The 22496-nt window shown below is 45.8% G+C and overlaps 1 protein-coding gene across 4 annotated transcripts in view; it reads right to left on the minus strand.

The window, feature by feature from the left end:
• Positions 1-257: 257 nt before the first annotated feature.
• The window catches only part of LOC134927346 (protein adenylyltransferase SelO-like), a 215337-nt gene continuing 193098 nt past the window's right edge, over positions 258-22496 (minus strand). For 3 of the 4 annotated variants that reach the window (XM_063921657.1, XM_063921658.1, XM_063921656.1), the window contains 7 exons: positions 20265-20309; positions 20099-20180; positions 19920-20012; positions 17030-17109; positions 4829-4872; positions 1301-1380; positions 258-564 (listed from right to left, as the gene is read on the minus strand). In XM_063921657.1, the coding sequence (XP_063777727.1) occupies positions 442-564; positions 1301-1380; positions 4829-4872; positions 17030-17109; positions 19920-20012; positions 20099-20180; positions 20265-20309 (547 nt within the window). In that variant the 3' untranslated portion in view covers positions 258-441. The remainder of the gene's footprint in view (positions 565-1300; positions 1381-4828; positions 4873-17029; positions 17110-19919; positions 20013-20098; positions 20181-20264; positions 20310-22496) is intronic. The other variant, XR_010177618.1, reaches the window with a different exon arrangement.

A 22496-nucleotide genomic window follows, 5' to 3' on the forward strand; every position in this document is an offset into this window, starting at 1 on the left:
ACTAAATCATACCTCCCAACATGACCCTCTCCAGGAGGGACACAATGCTCTGCTCCTGGACTTCCCTCTTACTGTATGATTGCCATCACCTGTGCTGAAACACCTTTCTTATCCATTAACCTGTTCAACACAGGTGCCGGCAATCATACAGTAAGAGAAAAGTCCAGAAGCAGAGCATTGTGTCCCTCCTGGAGAGGGTCATGTTGGGAGGTATGCTAAAATGGAGGTAACAGGAAAGTTACACAGAATGATGCAAAACATATATATGTGCCATCTTTATTGTAGTATATCGGTTTTAATCAATAGGACTAGCCCAGTAGAAACATACAGTACAGTGCATATCGTTTTTGTGCAGCTGTAGGAAAATGTGCAAAATATTAAAAACAAAAGACATTCATTGTATTAATAAACCTTAACCCGAAGTCCAGAGTTTTCGCAGCATCAGGATGAGCAGCTGACTTTTAAGTCTTTGGCCCATCCTGGAGCTTTCTGCGCATAACCGGCCAGTTCTGCCATCTTCTGTGTCTGGAAGGGTTTACGCAAAACGTTCTGCAGCTGCCGAACCTGTGTTACAGTACAGAACATTATCAAAGTTATCTATTGATACTACTCAAGGCATGTGTATCTATTATAGCTCCAGGCAAATATATATATATATATATATATATATAAAATAAACATTTATTTTTTTATCCCAAAAAAAGTGTTGCCTTTAATTAATTATTTATTTTGGCATAATCCACAGTGTTGCGTTTATTTGGGAGAGGGCCACTGGTATCCAGTTCTCTTCTCTTAAGGTGCCCATCCGCTGGTGCACGGTATCGCATGTGAACCAGCCGTGGAGAGTGTCGGTGATGCAACAGCCCCACTCGCACACCACTAGTTGCGGGCCTGAGGGTTGGCCTGCATTTTTTGCTTACTAATAGTGACTAGCGGGGAATGTAATAGGGTACGAGACTGTATAAGTACATCGTTTTTGCCAATTTGCCCCTGGATTTAAAGTGGTCATATTTTAAAGGCAAAACCAGGTTGAAAAATCTGCAGCTGTACATACTCATATCCTATTACATTTCCCCCACAGTGTTTACACTGCCTACTCTGCAGCGGCACATATGTCATATAAACATCAAGATTATTATGTAGGCACAAAAAGCATCTGTGTGACAATAACCTTAATGCAAGGGAAATTATACACGCCCCCCTCTCCCTAGCTGACTGGTAGCGATCCCTCACATGGTAACAGGTATTAACTGTAGTGACTGAATACAACCAGTGAAAAAAACAAGAAGCTCTAACTGACCTCACTGAAGTCATTCTTCTCCGCCTTGCGAACTGCAGATTCTGCCATCCAGTTGCGCAGTACGTACCTAGGGTTGGTGGCTGCAAACGAGATCAGTAATTTTTATTCTGATACATAAAAATGATCAACACTATTATAACGGGTTCTTAGCTTATGGTGAGACATTTACTATCGTTGTACTGCTCCATTTCTTCTCCACTGTATGTAACAATAATATACATTGTTACATAATAGTAAAAAAAAATTAATAAATTACTATGACCCTTTTTATAACTGAATTTGTTAATTTCTTTAAAGGCTTACTCCGCTTTTGTGACATTTTCCCTAATAGGGAATACATGTATAATACAAGTCCCGCACCTCCGACCTCTCGCAGGTTATTACATTTAGCCCCCAGAGTGCGCTTATACAGATGTGACCTCATACACGTACCCTTTTTGCGTAATGGCATGATTCCTGTGCTGTGCAGTTTTTCCTCAATGATGCATTTTAGTTCGCATATTGGGGGTAATTCCAAGTTGATCGCAGCAGGAATTTTATTAGCAGTTGGGCAAAACCATGTGCACTGCAGGGGAGGCAGATGTAACATGTGCAGAGAGAGTTAGTTTTGGGTGTGGTGTGTTCAATCTGCAATCTAATTTGCAGTGTAAAAATAAAGCAGCCAGTATTTACCCTGCACAGAAACAAAATAACCCACCCAAATCTAACTCTTTCTGAACATGTTATATCTGCCTCCCCTGCAGTGCACATGGTTTTGCCCAACTGCTAACAAAATTCCTGCTGCGATCAACTTGGAATTACCCCCATTGCTTCATGTTTGCAAGTTTAAAAAAATATCAAGCAATTGGGCAAAACCATTTTGCATTGCAGGTGGGGTAGATGTGCAGGGAGATTTAAATTTGGGTGGGTTATATGTTTTCCGTGCAGGGTAAAAAATGTCTGCTTTTGCATGTAGCCCACAAATGTTGGCTTTATTTTGCGATGCAATTTACATTTCACCCAACCAGCCAAATCTAAATCTATCTGTACATTACATCTGCCCCACCTGCAGTGCAGCATGGTTTTGCCCAGTTGCTTGATAATTGCTTTACTTACAAACATGAATCAGGCCCATAGTGTACCAGGCCCTTAGGAATTAGTCGCAGATTAAGCATAACGATGCATGGTACGGGTCACCCGTATCGGACCTGTCTTTTGCCATCTTACACAGACTAATGCCTCAATTTCCCATCTTGCTTTGCTTATAGTGTACTAAGGGCCTAATTCAGACTTGATCGTAGCCGTGTGCTGCAATCAGTTACTCAGACATGCGGGGGGCGGGGCGGGGGGGGGGGGGGGGAGTCCACCCCGCATGTCTGGCTTTGCACAGCAGCAATGCTTTTGTACTTGACGAGTAGCTCCCTACCAGCGCAGCTCCAGTGTGCTTGCCGGGAGCTACTCGTCGCTGTCCGGGTCGCAGTGGCTGTGGGTGACGTCATGCAGCCACAGCAGACCGCCCCCCGCACGGTCCGGCAATGCCTGTGTTGCCCGGGCCGCGCCCCTAAAACGGTGGCCAAACGCCGCCTTGCCCGCCCACCTCCCGCCCAGCGACCGCCTCTGCCTGTCAATCAGGCAGAGGCGATCATAGGGCTGAGACGGCCATCGGTTGTCTGGCATGCAGTGCACCGGCGCATGCGCAGTTCATACCTGATCGGCTGCTGTGCGGAAACGCACAGCAGCGATCAGGTCTGAATTAGGCCCTAGGTACTTAGGATTAGTATTTTTGCAGCAGAGGAATTGGTATAGAGTTGCAGAGTAAGCACAATGATGCCAGATGCGGGTCACTCTTATCGGACCTCTCTTTTGACCTTTTATCTAGATCAGGCCTGGCCAACCTGTGGATCTCTAGCTGTTGTGAAACTACATATCACAGCATGCTCTGCCACAGTTTTGCTGTTAGGGGATGCTAAAACTGTGGCAGGACATGCTGGGATATGTAGTTTCACAACATCTAGAGAGCCACAGGTTGTCCAGGCCTGTTCTAGATTGTATGATTTTTCCTTTTTTGTGCCATTTTTGACTCAATTTTGCATCTTAGATCACTTATAGGCCCTCATTCCGAGTTGTTCGCTCGTTAGTGGTTCTCGCAACGGAGCGATTTGTCGCACACTGTGCATGCGCAATGTTCGCAGTGCGTCTGCGCCAAGTAAATTTGCCAAAAAGTTAGGTATTTTACTCACGGTTTAACGAAGAAATTTCTTCGTTCTGGTGATCGGAGTGTGATTGACAGGAAGTGGGTGTTTCTGGGCGGAAACTGGCCGTTTTATGGGTGTGTGCGGAAAAACGCTGCCGTTTCTGGGAAAAACGAGGGAGTGGCTGGAGAAACGGGGGAGGGTCTGGGCGAACGCTGGGTGTGTTTGTGACGTCAAACCAGGAACGAAACTGACTGAACTGATCTCAGTGGCAGAGTAAGTCTCGAGCTACACAGAAACTGCAAAGAAATTTCTATTCGCAATTCTGCTAATCTTTCGTTCGCAATTCTGCTAAGATACACTCCGAGTAGGCGGCGGCTTAGCGTGTGCAAAGCTGCTAAAAGCAGCTAGCGAGCAAACAACTCGGAATGAGGGCCATAGTGTAAAAGGTACTAGTATTAGTGTGTAGATGCTGCTAAGTCACAAAGTCGGTTGCACGCTGAATGGGGCTATATAGAGCAATTTGAAAATGGGTGAATGTGGACACACCTGTAGTGTAGTGTGTCACAATGCAGCTTCAATAAGTATCTGCATACATCAAAAATATCTTTGTAACAATAGTTTTATGAAATAAATTCGATTTATAACCCTTAATCAATGTGTTTTGTCACTGCAAAAGTGATAAAGTTGCTATGACAACGAAACGCGTCGTAAGGTTTGGCAGTATAATGTCCTCCTGTATATCATCGGGTCTACCGTGACCTGAAGAGTGCGAGGTGTAATTGCTGTTCCTTCTGATCAGGATGGGGTTATTAATTGAAAGCACTTTAAGTATTATTTTAATGCAAGCGTTATTAAACCCCCTTTTATTTAACAGAACTATTGTTGTATATTATACAGTGAATGGCCTTGGGCCTTTGTGCTGGGTGTATTTGGTATAAGTCCATCGGTACAGTGTCTGAAGTTTTGCGTTTCTGAAAACTTGTTGGAATACGTTCCTTAGGCTGGAATTTCTATGTGATCCATTGAGAAATATCAAATAAGCCTTATGACAAAGATATTTTTTTGATGTACACAGAAATATTTATCCAAGCAATATCCTGCTGACATATTGACATATTACACTATACACGCCCTCTTGGTATTTTGTTTGACACAAGGGGATGGAACGAATTGCTAATAAAATGAGAGTAATCACAGAGTATATGGATTTGGGCATGCCCTGAGCATAGCAGCAGTGCTGTTTGAGAGAAAGAAAAAAATACAGTGTCGCAGCTCTTTCACTTTTCATCAACGTGTCAGTGGAAAGACTAAACACTGCGTCATTGTGTTATAATCTGTCAGCAGCTAATCTTACCTGTCATTCGCTCTCTTCTTCCAGAATCTGAATCATCTGGATTGCTGCATTTGAAAGTTGAAAAAAGTTCTAAACTGGATTCAATTAAATCATATGTGTATATACTATAGATCAAATATAAAGCTGGAGTACGCTTTCCTTTATATTTATTTCCTGTCATGTTTAGCACGCTCCTAATGCTTTATGTACTCCTTACTGGAAATTGTACCTTACAGCCAGTGGCGCCGAGAAGGGAAGTGGGGGGTATAAATTACCCAGGCCCTATTCCCCCTCCCCCCCCCCCCCTCTTCCCAGTGATCTCTTCGGGAGGGCGGCACCGCACATAGAAAGCAAAAACTCTGGCACTATCATCTTCCAAAATATCACTGAGAAGATGGCGCTAGCCGGGACGGAGGCACCCGCTTCCCGTTCAAGTAAGGTAAGAAGTGAGTGCCCTCCCCCGCGCCACCCCTGCCTTAAAATTGCACCCTCTGTGGAGAGAGCCCGCAATTATATTTTTATATTAATATTATAGTCATGCCCCATTTTTAAGCAATGCCCCCCTTTACCAGGCCCCACGTGGCTCTCTACGGCCCTGATTACAGTAGGGTATTTTATAACACAGGTTTTCAAATTAAATTATAACATCAGAACTTATTGATAGTAAATGATGACATCATAGTTCATTAAAGTAGCAAAAAATGCAACAGCACAAAATAAAATCATTCAAATGGGGGAAATGTACTAAGCTTTGAAAAGTGGAGAGTGATAAAGTACCAGCCAATCAGCTCCTAACTGCCCTGTCACAAGCCCGGTTTGAAAAATGACAGTTAGGAGCTGGTTGGTTGGTAGTTTAAAATAAAAAGAAGGCAGAAAAGTGCAGTAGTGTATAATGTTAAGGGCCCCATACACTACAACGATAATGCCCGATTCATCCGATTTCGGCCATTCGGGCCGATATATCGGATGAAATTAGGCATTTCGGATGTGTTTTACATTCGATCCGATGCGCGGTCCCGTGAGCATCGGATCAGATCCCCTAGATTGACTGTGCTGCACTAGTGATGTGTCGGACCCTGCAGGCATGGCTGGAATCACATAAGATCTATCGTAAGCAAAAGGACCACATACGATGTATCTTATGCGATCCTGCCGCCCCGGAGGCTGCCCGGCGGTTCAAGGGTGATCGTCTGCGACATGAGGGTCCGACATGTCGCAGTAGTGTATGGGGCCCTGTTATAATTTGCTTTCTTGTAATAAAAATGCAGACCACCCAACTGTCACAAATTAGGTTTGCTTTCCTAATAATTGATATTTTAGTCCCGACTCCCGGGCGGTTGTGAGGTATGTCCGCACCCACCCTAGTGAGTGGGTACTGCATACATCTGTTTGTAGCGCACGTAGGAATTCAAGGGTAACGATGGTAGAGGTGTTGGGTTGCTCCTGTAACCATGTCTCCATGCCCCTAACCCCCCAAGCAGTCTCTGTCCTGATGTCCTTGAGGTGTGGCCAATCATCCATTGTATTAGGTTAAATAATTTAGGTTTTACTTCCTGAAATCATTCCTAGGAATAAGACAAGAGCCACCTCATAGTGCAGAACCTAGTACAGTCATTAGTAACTTATTATTAGAACTCATATATAAAATAGTAGTGCATAGAAGCTTAGCTGGAACTGTTATTGGTTGGCGTAAGATGCTCTGTGCATCTGAGATGCAACTTGGAACAGAAGCGTTGGCTGAAAGGTTCTTCTGATTCCCAGACTCAGAAGACTGAAATGAATGCAGGATACTGTCCTACGCCACCTCAGGAAGCCCCCCTTTGGTCTTACACTCATTCATATTACAGATTGTACTAAATACTGCAGCATGGGGTGGCACGTGTCTAATACTGGGTACACACTAATAGATATATCTGCAGATCAATTGATCTGCAGATACAGTATATCTATGGACGGACGAGACAGTGTGTTGAGCATACACACTGCCTGATCTGTCGGAACTGAAGTCATGAATTGGGCGGGCATTTACACACACCCAACCAGTTCAGCCGTCAATCAGTGCCGGCTGCTGCAGCTCTGCTGCAGGGCCAACCCAATATATCTAGTAGTAGCAAAAGGGTGATAACCTGTTAAGTGTAATTAATTTGCAGATCTTCACAAATAACGCTGCGTGTTAATTGCTGCAATAGTGACTGTGTATTGACATAGGCAAAGCCTTAATCCATGCACCTTGTGTATATTTCTTCCAGTAGCAGCTTCTATTACCTCATCCTTCATATTATCTAGGCTGTCTACTGTGTATGTACCATAGATGTAACGTAAACATATAAATATACACATCACCCGAGAACACTCCTGTGATAGGATTGTGATCTATGTAGCTTGATTACAGTGCATGGTGCAGTTTTCTTGTGTTAGCTACTGAAGGGTAGAGATCTGGCGAGCATCTGGCAATACTTCCGTCCCAACCCCGTCACACATCATTAACTTAATAAAAATACAGCTGTGGCAAATCTCTGCACGTGCTTAATTCTGAAAGTCATTTAAACGCCATCATTTTGTGATCAGCAATCCTGGCATGAAGTGTTCTATATACACATGTATTTCTCTCCTGTATATGGGTAACAAATGAAAACACAGGGATTCCAGCACTAATTGTACAATTCAGCAGCCCTACGTGCTGTGATTTTTTACATACAATGCGTCGCTATATCAATGGCCAATGTCATGTAGTACACAGCACAGCGGGCGCTTATGTGTCCCTGTAGGCACAAGATCAAAGACCGTGCATCAATGATTCTAGGGTTACAGCTTCTCTCTTGAAGAGTAGGTGGGGGGGGGGGGGGGGCTAGATAGTGGAAGGGTCGTATAATAATATATATATATATATATATATATATATATATATATATATTTACTGGTAATGTCAGGGCTCATTTAGAGAAAACCCTGTTTTCGACTAGAATTAGTTTGCACTGGGGCATTTAAATCACTAACCTGCTGCTCCTAATAAATGCTTTGATGTGCAGAATGGACTCCTTGGATGTGCGCACAGTTTCAGGGGATGCTGAATATTACACATTGAGGTTCTACTATTTGGCAGTATGAACGCTGTGCTACTTTGAGACTGTGTGTAGAGACGAGTGATGATAAAAGAACTGCTCTGTAGCATGGGCACCCTTTATCTAGCCCTGGTGTGTTCAGATACAGACTGGTGAATAGAGGGGCACAGGGAGGGTGATGGTCATGGCCTCCCGAAGGACCTGGTACTTAGGGGCCACAGCCAAGGTACTGCATGGAAAATGGCAGAAATAAGGTATCCGGCAGGATTCAGTATGATATTCCGATGGACGGGATGCCGGCAGTCAGAATACGGACAGTGGTATCCTGACCATCACAATCCTGACAGCCCCGGAGTAAGAACGCCAAGCCTCTCCTGTCCCATACCCTAAGCCTCCCTCATGGGTGCCTAACCCTAACACTCCCCGATGGTGCTTAACCCTAACCCTCCATGGTGGTGCCTAACCCTCCCCGGTGGTGCCTAACCCTAACCCTCCCCGGTGGTGCCTAACCCTAACCCTCCCCGGTGGTGCCTAACCCTAAACCCTGCCTGGTGGTGCCTAACCCTAAACCCTCCCCTGTGGTGCTTAACCCTAACCCATCCCCAGTGGAGCCTAACCCTAACCCTCTCCGGTGGTGCCTAACCCTAACCTCCCTTTCCAAGTGCCTAACCCTCCCTCACCGGTACCTAACCATAACCTTCCCGTCCCTGCACCCTAAACCCCCTTCTAGTCGTCCGGGATTCCGGCACCTGTATTTCGACCGCTGGGATCCCATCCGGCGGCATTTTAACTGCATCCCATTTGGCACGGTGATAGATCTACAGTTACTAAATAGTTAAGACTCCCGTGTGGGTGGCATATGTACAGCCCAGGGCTCCAGCCTGCCTTAATACATCACTGCATGTGCTCAGCACAGAATGGATTTAGAGCTCCTATTAAGCATGATAAATCATTTTCTACACTTATTTGAAGAGAGTTTTGAGTAAGAGCCATTTCATGGACTCTCAGCTCTCTCTGGGTCTGATTCTGAGTCGCACGCTCCTGCGGACGATTTTCCCTAAGGCCATGGCACTGTTCTCCCTTTCATATGCTAATGAGACCATCGGCTGAACATATAGCTGGCCATACACCTAAAGATTTATTGTCCAATCTGGCTGGTTGAAATGAAAACCTGGTAATGTATAGGAGCAAATGACAACTGACTAATTGCTCCGAAATGCCAGAAACTGAGAAAAATGGCCGATTAGAAAAATTGATTAAATCCATTTGAATTAACCAATTTGTCTGAACGACTATTTCTGACAGTTATCTGGCATTTCTGAGCATATGGTTCAATTATTTGCTGCAGTACTGTACATTACCAGATTTTCATTTCAACCAGGCAGATTGCACAATAAATCTTTAGATGTATGGCCAGTCTAAGGGGGTAATTCAGATCTGATCGCTAGGCAGCGATATTCGCAGTCCTGCGATCAGATAGTCGCCGCCTATAGATGGAGTGTATTTTCGCTGTGCAAGTGTGCGATCGCATGTGTCGCAGAGCTGTGTGCAGTCTCTACACAGCCCAGGACTTACTCTTCCAGTGCGATGAGAACAGGCTGATCGGGACCGGAGCTGACGTCAGTCACCCTGCCTGAAAACGCCTGAGCCCGCCTGCGCCTCCCTGAAAACGTTGCCATCCACAAACGGCCTCTTCCTGTCAATCGCCTTGTAAACGCCCATGCAAATGGATTCTTCACACAGTCGCAGGGCGCCGATGCCCGTTGAAGCCGTGTGACATGCCAGCGCAGTGCAGTGCATACTCATGCGCAGTTCGGATCTGATCGCCTGCTGTGCAAAAAGGCACAGCAGCGATCAGATCTGAATGACCTCCTAAGTCACAAATCTGTGTGACTGAAAGTGCACACCTATCTAGCCAAATGATCTAGTGTCCACAAACGCAGTCATAATGATTAGTACTTGCACGTGCACAGACCCATGCTAGGTGCAAGAGATCGGCCTGAAATGGGAATCCCTTCCCCGTACGCACAACTCAGAATCACACGAGCATCACACACATGCCTACAACACTCCCGTCAGAAACATCTTGGTACTCTCCGCACAGAAATGATTACTGTACTTGTGACTTTGGATACATTGGGGGTCATTCCAAGTTGATCGCACGTAGCAACGTTTTGCTGCCCGTGCGATCAACTAGACGCCGCCTATGGGGCGGGGAGTGTATTTCTGCATAGCAGGGCTGCGAGCGCTTGTGCAGCCCTGCTATGCAAAAAAAAATTCCTGTAAAAGAAGACCAGGGTATGAGTTACTTACCCTGTGCGATGGAGCCAGCGATGCAGGTCCCGGAATTGACGTCAGACATCCGCCCTCCAAACGCCTGGACACGCCTGCGTTGGACTCACCACTCCCCGAAAACGGTGAGTTGCTGCCCCGGATCCGCCTTCCTCCTGTCAATCTTCTTGCGGTCACTGCTGCCGTCACCGGGAAACGACGCGCCTGCGCAATGCGGCCGCCACGCATGCGCAGTTCCAACCCGATAGCACAGCTGCGAAGAAGGGCAGCGTGCGATCGGGTCGGAATGACCCCCATTGCATGTTCACACTGTGTTTTGCGATTTAGACACATGAAAACAGGAGCATGTCCAACTCAGAACCAGGCCTTTTGTGAGCAATACCATTCCTACAAATCTCATTAAACTATCATTCATTTTAACTACAAGAAAATATACTTTATGGCAAGAACTTACCGTTGATACAGGATCCACAGGATAACATTGGGATATGATGAAGCGACAGCATATTTGCACCAATCGTTCAAAGCTTTCCGGCCTCCCAGCATGCAACGGACCCGTCCATATATCACCACCTCCTGGCCCAGGCAAATCAGTTGTATTCCAAAGCTCAAGGCAGGAGAATCATAGATAGACCTAATCAGGCGAGAAGAACACACATACACACCCTTCCTTACAAGAAGGAAGAGGTTAGTGAGTAAAAGGATCCTCAAATCAGGTGCGTCAGGGTGGGATCCCTGTGGAACCTGTGGACTTAGGAGAAATACCGTTATCAACGTTAAGTTCTTACCATAACGTATATTTCTCCAGCAGGGTCCACAGGTTATCCACGGGATAACATTGGGATTTCCCAAAGCAATTTAGTGGTGGGGACGCTCCTGACTGGACAGGAGAATCCTTTGTCCGAATTCATCATCATGAGAGGCAAAGGTATCCATGGCATAATGTCTAATGAATGTGTTAATGGAAGACCATGTGGCTGCCTTACATATCTGTTCTGCTGAAGCACCACGTTGTGCTGCCCATGATGGACATACCTTACGTGTAGAGTGAGCAGAGACATTAGCCGGAACAGGGAGATCAGCTTGAGAATATGCTTCTGAAATAGTCATCCAAAGCCACCTTGCCAGTGTCTGCTTATCAGCAGGCCATCCTCTCTTGTGAAATCCGTAGAGAATGAAGAGAGAATCTGTTTTTCTGATGGCACTGGTACGATCCACTGTTCCCCAGCCCTGGAGACTGGCATCTGTTGTCAGAATTTCCCAGTCTGATATCCAAAAGGGTCTCCCCTTGTCCAGATGGGATGTCTGTAGCCACCATGCTATTGACCTTCTTACTTCTATCGTAAGAACCATAGTCTGCGTTTTTATCATCTGATGCAACCCATTCCATTTGGCAAGAATCAGATGCTGCAGAGGCCTTGAGTGGAACTGTGCATACTCCATCATGTCAAATGTTGACACCATCAATCCCATCACACGCATTGCTGCGTGAATGGATACCTTTTGACTGTGTAGCAAGTCCTGAATCCTTGACTGAACCTTGGATATCTTGTTCAGAGGTAAAATTACTCTCTGAAGACTTGAATCCAGTACAGCTCCCCCAGTGAGTCATCCGCTGTGACGGAACCAGAGACGATTTTGCCCAGACACGTTATTGTCTGTTGCAGATGACATGGGAGCAATTCCTGCGACTGTGCCAGGATTAAAAGATCATTGAGTTATGGAAAAATTCTTATCCCCTGCTGGCGGAGATAAGCTGCCATTACCACCATAATCTTGGTAAATACTCTGGGGGCTGTGGCTAACCCAAAAGGTAGGGCCTGGAACTGAAAATGCTGTTGGAGGATAGCGAACCTGAGAAAGCTCTGATGGGACAATGCTATAGGAACATGTAGGTAAGCATCCTGTATATCCAGGGATACCATATAATCCCCTGGCTCCATGACCAAAATGATGGAACGGAAAGTCTCCATATGAAACCGAGGTACCCAAATGTACTTGTTCAGCAGTTTGAGATTGAGAATGGGCTGAAATGACCCATTTAGTTTCTGAACTAGAAATAGGTTGGAGTAAAAACCCTGTCCTCGTTGTGCAGGAGGAAATGGAATGACTACTCCTGACTGAAGCAATTTCTGAACTGCCTCTTGCAAAGCCCTGGCCTTCTTCTCTACCCGTGACGGGCTGGTACAAAAAAGCCTTTGAGGAGGGTGCTTCTTGAAGGCAAAAGCATAACCTAGAGATACCGCTTCCTGCACCCAGGCATCTGTAGTAGACTACTGCCAGATCTGTGCACACTGAAGAAGTCGCCCCCCCCACCCTGGGATCCCCCAGGTGGAGGACCGCACCATCAGGCTGATGGATTATTATCTGTTTTACTACCCGGTCCTCTGGTAGCCCAATGCTTTTTAGTCTTACGAGACTTGTTGTATTGGGACTGCCTGCCATCACTTTTTCCTTTAGCTTTTCCTTGAGACCGAAAGGGCCGAAAAGCCGTAACTTTAGGTTTGAAATTGTATGTGGAAGGAAACTTTACTTTCTTGGAGTCTGCTTCTGACTCCAAAATATCTGTCAATTCTTTACCAAAAAGAATATCTCCAGAAAAAGGCAAAGATTCCAAAACCTTCTTAGATTCTGAATCAGCTTTCCACGTACGTAGCCAAACTGCTCTGCGAGCAGCGATTATTGAAGCTGATGCCCTGGAGGCAATAGTACCCATATCCAATGCAGCTTCTTCCAGGAACATTGCAGCCTGTTTTATATGTGCTATATGGAATTTTTGCTCTCTAGATGCTATTGAAAAATCCCCCTCTAATGCATCAGCGCAGGCAGCCACTGCCTTTGCCATCCAAGCTGAAGCCATGGCTGGCCTTATGACTGCCCCAGACAGGGAAAAAATGTTTTTTTTAAAAACCTTCCACTCTCCTATCCGTGACATCATTTAATGATGTTGAAGGCAAAGGTAATGTAGATTGTCGCACTAGTCGAATCACATGCGTATCACATGCATATCTACTTTAGGAGCCACCTCCCTTTTTAAACAATCCCCAGCTGGAAGAGGATACCGTATATACTCGAGTATAAGCCCACTTTTTCAGCACTTTTATTTGTGCTGAAAAAGCCCCCTCAGCTTATACTCGAGTCAGTGCAGTGGCAGTGCAGTGCAGTGGGAAGGAGGGACACGGAGGGCACACCGCGCGCCTCTCCTGTGTCCCTCCTGCGTCTCCGGCAGCAGCGGCGGGTCTATTAAAGGAAGTACCCGTTCGTGAGCTCTGATTAGCTCACGAACCGGCACTTCATTTAACAGACCCGCCGCGGCCGCCGGAGACACAGGAGGGACACAGGAGAGGCGCGCGCTGTGCCCTCTGTGTCCCTCCTTCACAAGACAACGCGGGAGCAGCGGAGGGTAAGTTATACCAGGCACTGGGGGAGCATATTTGGCACTTGGGGGGGGGGGGGGGGGTGGCATATGTGGCACTGAGGGGGCATGCATATCTGGCAGTGTGAGGGCATATCTGGCAATGTGGCGGCATATCTGGCACTATGAGGGCATATCTGGCAGTGTGAGGACATATCTGGCACTGAGGGGGCATGCATATCTGGCACTATGTGGGCATATCTGGAACTGTGGGGACATATCTGGCAGTGTGAGGGCATATCTGGCACTGAGGGGGCATGCATATCTGGCAGTATGAGGGCATATCTGGCACTGTGGGGGCATATCTGGCAGTGTGAGGGCATATCTGGCACTGATGGGGCATGCATATCTGGCAGTATGAGGGCATATCTGGCACTGTGGGGGCATATCTGGCAGTATGAGGGCATATCTGGCACTGTGGGGGCATATCTGGCACTATGGAGGTATATCTGGCAGTGTGAGGGCATATCTGGCACTGTGGAGGGCATATCTGACAGTATGAGGGCATATCTGGCACTGTGGGGGCATATCTGGCAGTATGAGGGCATATCTGGCACTGTGGGGGCATATCTGGCACTGTGGGGGCATATCTGGCACTGAGGGGGCATGCGTATTTGGCACTGTGAGGGCATATCTGGCACTGTGAGGGCATATCTGGCACCGTGGGGGCATATCTGGCACTGTGGGGGCATATCTGGCACTGTGTGGGCATATCTGGCAGTGTGGGGGCATATCTGGCACTGTGGGGGCATATCTGGCAGTATGAGGGCATATCTGGCACTGTGGGGGCATATCTGGCAGTATGAGGGCATATCTGGCACTGTGGGGGCATATCTGGCACTATGGAGGTATATCTGGCAGTGTGAGCGCATATCTGGCACTGTGGGGGCATATCTGGCAGTATGAGGGCATATCTGGCACTGTGGGGGCATATCTGGCAGTATGAGGGCATATCTGGCACTGTGGGGGCATATCTGGCAGTATGAGGGCATATCTGGCACTGTGGGGGCATATCTGGCAGTATGAGGGCTGTGTACGGCTAGAGTTGCATTTCCCACCCCAGGCTTGTACTCGAGTCAATAAGTTTTCCCAGGTTTTTGTGGTAAAATTAGATGCCTCGGCTTATATTCGGGTTGAATTATACTCGAGTATATACGGTAATTGGAATTCCATTTCTTAGGAATTCTAAACTTCTTACTCGGCATAGCCCAAGCCTCTTCCATGATTTCCATCAGCTGATCTGACCCTGGAAACTCAGTCTTAACTGTTTTGGGACGTTCAAACACAGGTGCCTTGGTTTTTAACACAGGCTCTGCTAAATCCTCTAAGGAAAGAATGGCTTTCATTGCTTTAATTAACTCAGCTATATCCACTGAGCTGAGACCTTCCTCCTTCTCTTAGTAGCCGAAGCAGAGTTTATTGAGCTTTCATCCTCGGATGAATCCTCATCTGAAACATGTGTAGCCTGTGAGGATGAAGATTTACTTACCACTGGCTTATCAGCCTGTTTCTTTTGAGAGGCTGCTGCTGGAAGTGATAAACCGCAGGTGGGAAGCTGCATGTAAGGGTTAATCGTGTAACCTATCCCTGGTACAGGAGTTGGAGGAATTTTCCGTTCAGCTATACTGGATAATGTCTGTGCAAACATAGCCCAAGGTGGATCAACCTGCTCCTGAATCTGTCTTGTATTTTTCAAGAGACCCCGGTGAAAGTTAAACAATTTGGATCGGAATAGAAAAAAACTGACAGAATATATAGTAAAGTCAGCAATCACACTAGCAGTCAGTCACATGTTATACATTAGTATAATAAGCAATATGAGCACATCATCAACTACAACTACCTTTCAAGTATGTAGGAGAACATATTACTGAATCATGTTTAAACAGATCTACCGTATTCAGACGCATAGCGAAAGAAACAACAATAATAGTATACAGACTCATGTGCAACAGGCACTTATCTAACTATTCATACTCAAAAAGGTAGATAGAGACTTAGGGGGTCATTCCGAGTTGATCGTTCGCTAGCTAGTTTTAGCAGCAGTGCAAACGCTATGCCGCCGCCACTCCCTCAAAACGGTCAGTTGACACCCAGAAACGCCCCCTTCCTGTCAATCTTCTTGTGTCCGTCAGTGCGAAGAAAAACTTTGCTAGAACCTGAGCACAACCACAAAGGGCTTTGTACCCGTACGACGCGCGTGCGCATTGTGGACCATACGCATGCGCATAAATGCTGTTTTTTCACCTGATCGTTGCGCTGCAAAAATCGGCAGCGAGCGATCAACTCGGAATGACCCCCTTAGTGCTGTATTACCCGTACTCAGTAGAGTGGGATACAGGGAGACTCACCTCGCTTCCAAAACCGATCAATACGTTAGCGAACGCTGAGTGGATCCAGACGCTACTCGTGTACACTGCCGCTCCATGAACCTATAGTGAACACAGATGCACCCGTCACACAGCCGCCTATACTGCGACTGGGTCCCCTTCGTGTACAGCGTCTGAGACGGAAGCGGGAAACAGTTCATGGCGGGAGACTCGGAAGAAACTGGTCAAGAACTGGGGGGGGGGGGGGTGACCAGGAGAGCATCTGACTCTCCACTGCTGACATCAACCCTAGGGATCACAGCCTCATACTAATCCTGGAGCCAGTGATCCTTAAGGCCTAGCGCTGGTGCACCCGAGGTGGCAGCCGCGTCAGCGACTGTTAGGTAGTCTCCTCCCAAAACAGTGCGGCTGTGTCCGTATTCCCATTCTAAGCGGAACCGATGCCTTACCTTCTCCCCGTCTGCTGGACCTGCTAGTATAACCGACACAGACGCCCGCCGAAACAGCACTGTACTCGTGGGTAAGCATTGTCGCGACCCGGCGGAGAGTTGTTGGAGCGACTCTTTCTAAGGTACGTATAAAACGCTTTTTAGAAAGATCACTCAAGAAAAAATAGTAAGACTATAAAAATAAAATAAGAAAGCTTAGGGATGCTAAAAACCAGCAGCCCTCTGACCATGGTCCGGCCCCTGCGCACCAAACAAAAAACTGATTTGCCTGAGCCAGGAAGCGTGGATATATGGAAGGGCCCGTTGCATGCTGGGAGGTCGAAAAGCTTTAACCGATTTGTGCAAATCCGCTGTCGCTTCATCATATCCCAATGTTATCCTGTGGATAACCTGTGGACCCTGCCGGAGAAATAAAAACTTCCGCTCATAAAAGAGTAACAGTCCTAGTGAAACTACTTCGGACTCTTTACCAGCATGTACACCTAATGTACCTACAGGACGTACTGTACACAGGTATGTATCCTACGGTTTTCCCAGAGTGTTCTGCCATCTATAATAACACTATGCATAGTAAAATAATGAGACAAACTCCATATAAGAGAATAAAATAGAGGAGATATATATATATATATATATATATATATATTTTTATTTTTTTATTTTTTTTTTGTTACCTTTTTAACCTTAGAAGATATGCACTGACCCATGCTGGGAATTCCATATGTTGGCTGATACTAGAAAGTGCCCAGTGCTCCTTAAACAATAAGAAAGAAAACAAACAGCTGGTGAATCTTCCCTGTAAAAGTTTTACACAAGACAAAATGGGTGGTCTTCAGGTTGCCAACTGTCGGGATCCCGGACCACAGTATATCGGCACCGGAATCCCGACAGCCGGCATACCGACACTTTATCTCCCTCGTGGGGGTCCACGACCCCCCTGGAGGGAGAATAAATAGCGTGGCGCGCATGGCAAGCGCAGCGAGCCTGCAAGGGGCTCATTTGCTCTCGACACGCTGTCGGTATGCCAGCGGTCGGGCTTCTGGCACCAGTATGCTGGTCGCCAGGAGCCCGGCCGCAGGCATATCATACCACACCCGACAAAATAACTACAAGACTCAAGCTAACCTATAACACAGAATCAGTATTACTTGCAGTAGCAGCACATTGCATTTAATAGCAGCAATACAGTAGAGGGTAATAATGGAGAGTTTGGTAGCATGTTTACCACATCCTACATGTGTTTCAGACTTTAGTTAATTTTATTTATTTAATTAACTAACAGAGAACACAAATAAAAAACAAAATGAAATATGTTTAACCCGAATGATGACAACCTATACTGTACTAAAGATTGTCTGCAGGTGCACACTTTGCTTTATAATTTTAGGTGTTCATTTCTCTTAATTAAGATCAGTTCAATAAACTGAAAATGTATATAACAACTGTTACATTATCTTTATAAGATGGGAGAACCTGCTGCCATTATGTAGCCCACAAAGCTCGATTTCTTTAAGCACAATGTTAAAAACTAAATAATGTATTAATTTCTACTTTGCAATACCATGTGACCTTTTATTTGGGTGGTCTTCTGTATACCGGCGGTCGGGCTCCTGGCGCTCAGTATACCGGCGCCGGGAGCCCGACAGCCGGCATACCGACACTTATTTTCCCTCGTGGGGGTCCACGACCCCCATAGAGGGAGAATAAAATTGTGTGGCGCGTGTAGCGCGCCACCGTGCCCGTAGCTTGGCGAGCGCAGCGAGCCCGCAAGGGGCTCATTTGCCCTCACCACACTGTCGGTAAGCCGGCGGTCGGGCTCCCGGCGCCGGTATACTGGTCGCCGGGAGCCCGACCGCCGGCCAGCCGTAGTGAACCCCTTTTATTTTATTGTGCTGCTTACATCATGTGGAGTAAACAAGTCACATGTTCGTGTCTTAAGATGTAATAAAATCAATTAAGTTTAAATATACTGAACAACATTTCTTGAGGAAGTAAGATTAATCCGACGGAACGCGTTGAGTCATTGCTGTACATCAGGCCTGGCCAACCTGTGGCTCTCCAGCTGCTGTGAAACTACACATCCCAGCATGCTCTGCCACAGGTTTAGCATTCTCTAATAGCAAAAGTCTAGAAGGGCATACTGGGACTTGTAGTTTCACAACAGCTGGAGAGCCACAGGTTGGCCAGGCCTGCTGTACATGGAACGAGATTGCCAGAAAAACCTTTTGTTCCCTATAGACTCCAATATTATTCTCGTGTTGGGCAGGCTATCACAAGAGGAAGGGCCCAACAACACAGGGACGGGCTCCCTGTACCCTGTAACTTGCACCCCCACTTTGAAACCCAATACAAAGTGATATTTCAATTTCACAGAACTTCAATTTGAGCAGTTACATTTTTACTTTACTTTACTCATGAATAAACACCGTTCTTATGCAGTGTCATGCACATTTTATTTCCATGGTAGCTACAGAGATTACAATAAAAAAATCAAATTTCATGAACAACAGGAATTCTCTAAAGACCAATAGTCCAGCACACCGAACCAGTTTACCCAGATTCAACTGTAATGGTCCCCATACACTTATGAGATAATCGGTGCTATCCTTCGATTTCGACCACATCTGTGAGAGAAATCGGGGGATTGTATGCACATTTTAGGTACCTTGTGACGCGAGGCGCGGGCACGCCGGTCGAATATCGCGTCTCAAGATATTATGTGCTGCACTTAATATTTCTCGCATCACAGTGCGATCGCATGTGTTTTTAAACCCACATGAGATATATCGCACTGCGATGTGCGATGGGCACCCGCCGGGAGTGGCCAGAGGCCGCTCCCACTCGGCGGTGACGTGCCCATCACGTGATTACCATGTGATCTATCGCATGATCGCATGGTAATCACTTTGGCAGTTCAGGTGCGAGGCATCGCACAAGTGTATGGCCAGCATAAGTGCCAGTGCGCATCTTTTGTTTAGCACTTTCACTCCTACAAAGCAACTATTAGCATAAAAAATTTTATAACTATAGCTGGGCATACACTATACAATTATCTGGCAGATCACCTGCCAGATCTGGCTGGTTGGAATGTAAATCTGGTAATGGGTGAGAACAAATGACAATTGACCATTTGCTCCCAAACACTGGAAAACGCACAAAACCTGATGAAATCAAATTGGTTAAATCACGGCTATAGCCAATATGTATGAAGAACGGTTTTTGTAAATTTTCCAGTGTTTGGGAGCAAATGGTAGATTGTCATTAGCTCTCATCATTACCAGATTTTCATTCCAACTAGCCAGATTTGGCAGATGATCTGCCAGATAATTGTATAGTAGTTTATGCCCATTTTATGACCCTTGTATATTTATTTCTTCATTTATTTCATTATATATTTCCCAAAAATCTGCTGATTATACAGCTGCTGTCTTTATTGCATGTGTATATTGTTTCTAGTATTTTGCTTGTATGACATCTGGAAAAGGCATCGAGATATCCCAGCATTTTGGGCAAAAGTGTATAACATTTTAGATCTGATCACTAGTCATACACATCTACAGATACCTGCGGAATGGTGACACTTTCTAGCTGCCATCGTGTAATTTCGCTGAGCTGACGAAATGACATTGTAAAATCTGCTTTTGTATCTTCCATCAACTGTAATTTCGAAGGAAAAAAACGTCAATGTGATAGTCGTCATCTGGGCAATGTGTGCTCTCTGTCATCTGCTGAGGGTGACGTACATTCAGAAATGATGCAATCAGAGTCAGGTCTTCCTCACTTGCACCTAGGAGGCCCAGTTTAGCCCTATAGAGCTCTGTGAATCTGCAAGCAAACAGGGATAAGTCAAATGGCACGATGCATAACCCAGACAATGATCATTCGGGTTTATCCTAAATGATGACATACCTCTGGTAATACAGATTTGGGAAGTCAGACAGTATCTTCAAAGCTCTGAAACGGAATCACGCATGCAATGTAAGAAAGACAGATAAGCTAAGCTGCAATGTATTTAAATGGTGAATTGGAAAAGAGAACGGAAATGTCATGCTTAGAAGACATTCAACACAAACTCCCAGGCTTACTGTACAATCGGCCTAATTCAGAGTTGACTGCAGCAGCAAATTTGTTAGCAGTTGGGCAAAACCATGTGCACTGCGGGGGAGGCAGATATAACATGTGCAAAGAGAGTTAGATTTGGGTGGGGTGTGTACAAACTGAAATCTAAATTGCAGTGTAAAAATGAAGCAGCCAGTATTTACCCTGCACAGAAACAAAATAACCCACCCAAATCTAACTCTCTCTGCACATGTTACATCTGCGACACCTGCATTGCACATGGGGGGTAATTCTGAGTTGATCGCAGCAGGAACTTTGTTAGCAATTGGGCAAAACCATGTGCACTGCAGGGGAGGCAGATATAACATGTGCAGAGAGAGTTAGATTTGGGTGTGGTGAGTTCAACCTGCAATCTAAATTGCAGTGTAAAAATAAAGCAGCCAGTATTTACCCTGCACAGAAACAAAATAACCCACCCAAATCTATCTCTGCAAATGTTATATCTGCCCCCCCCTGCAGTGCACATGGTTTTGCCCAATTGCTAAAAAATGTCCCGCTGCGATCAACTTGGAATTACCCCCATGGTTTTGCCCAACTGCTAACAAATTTGCTGCTGCGATCAACTCTGAATTACTCCCAATGTGAGATTTGTAATAGAGTTCTCGGACAATGGATATAAATATGGTGCAATAAAATAAAAACTGTTAACAGTCTGTTCGTAACACTGAAAGTACAGTTTTGTTAAAGGTATAAGTACAAGATTAGGAATCATAATTAACATTAATGTTTCCAACGCAGACTTTGGCAGATTGGGAAGCTGCACAGTGTGTTATCAATGCAGGTCTTCTTATACTTCAGCATTTTATAGAAATCAAGCTCTTTCTTATATTGGGAGGAAACACAGACTCATAAAGGTTTATCTGAGTGATGGAAGCTCACTGCTACAATAGGGGTTCTCAAGGCGATCTGTACAGAACAGGACAACAATTGATAGGTATGCTGTTGATGTGCTACAAACATTGGGGGTCATTCCGAGTTGATTGCTCGCTGACGATTTTCGCAGTGCAGCGTTTAAGTGAAAAAACGGCAAAAATGCGCATGCGCATGGTATGCAGCGTGCATGCGCTAAGTACTTTCACACAAAACTTTGTAGATTTACACAAGCTCGAGCGACGTTTTTTCATCGCTCGAGTGTTCGTAGTGTGATTGACAGGAAGTGGGTGTTTCTGGGCGGAAACTGTCCGTTTTCAGGGAGTGTGCGAAAAAACGCAGACGTGCCAGGTAAAAACGCAGGAGTGGCTGGAGAAACGGGGGAGTGGCTGGCCGAACGCAGGGCGTGTTTGTGACGTCAAACCAGGAACTAAACGGACTGAGCTGATCGCAATCTAGGAGTAGGTCTGGAGCTACTCAGAAACTGCAAGGAATTATTTAGTAGCAGTTCTGCTAATCTTTCGTTCGCACTTCTGCTAAGCTAAGATACACTCCCAGAGGGCGGCGGCCTAGCGTGTGCAATGCTGCTAAAAGCAGCTAGCGAGCGAACAACTCGGAATGAGGGCCACTGGGAGCAAAGCAAGCACTGTAACTGCACCTGGACAAACTATGCTGCAATGCAAATGATACAAATGCATGCATTATTCTGTATGCAGGGTAAATACTGGTAGCTTCTGCATGTAGCCACAAGTACTGGGCAGCTTTACTTTTACACAGCAGTTTAGATTTAAATATTTGGACACACCCCTCTCACATCTAATCTACATGTTACATCTGCCCCACCTGCAGTTCTGCATGGTATTGCCAAGGTGCACAGTTACCTGCTCTTTTTGCTTTACTCTCAGCACAGAATGAACCCCAGTATCTCTGTGAGAAAGCGTGAGAATGAGCCATAGCTACTTGGTCTTATAATAGGAACAAGTGAGTTATCTAATTGGCCTGATTCTGAGTCAGACGCAGCTGCAGTCGTCTTTGTGTCTTTTGCCATTTCAGTTTGCCTACAGACAAAACCGATGCACTGATGATGCGATTATTTCACTGTTGCACTTTACCATTTGGAAGTGAGTAATGCCTATGTTAGGATTTTATTTG

The sequence above is a fragment of the Pseudophryne corroboree genome, chromosome 5 (genome assembly GCF_028390025.1).
Source record: "Pseudophryne corroboree isolate aPseCor3 chromosome 5, aPseCor3.hap2, whole genome shotgun sequence".
Classification (NCBI taxonomy): domain Eukaryota; kingdom Metazoa; phylum Chordata; class Amphibia; order Anura; family Myobatrachidae; genus Pseudophryne; species Pseudophryne corroboree.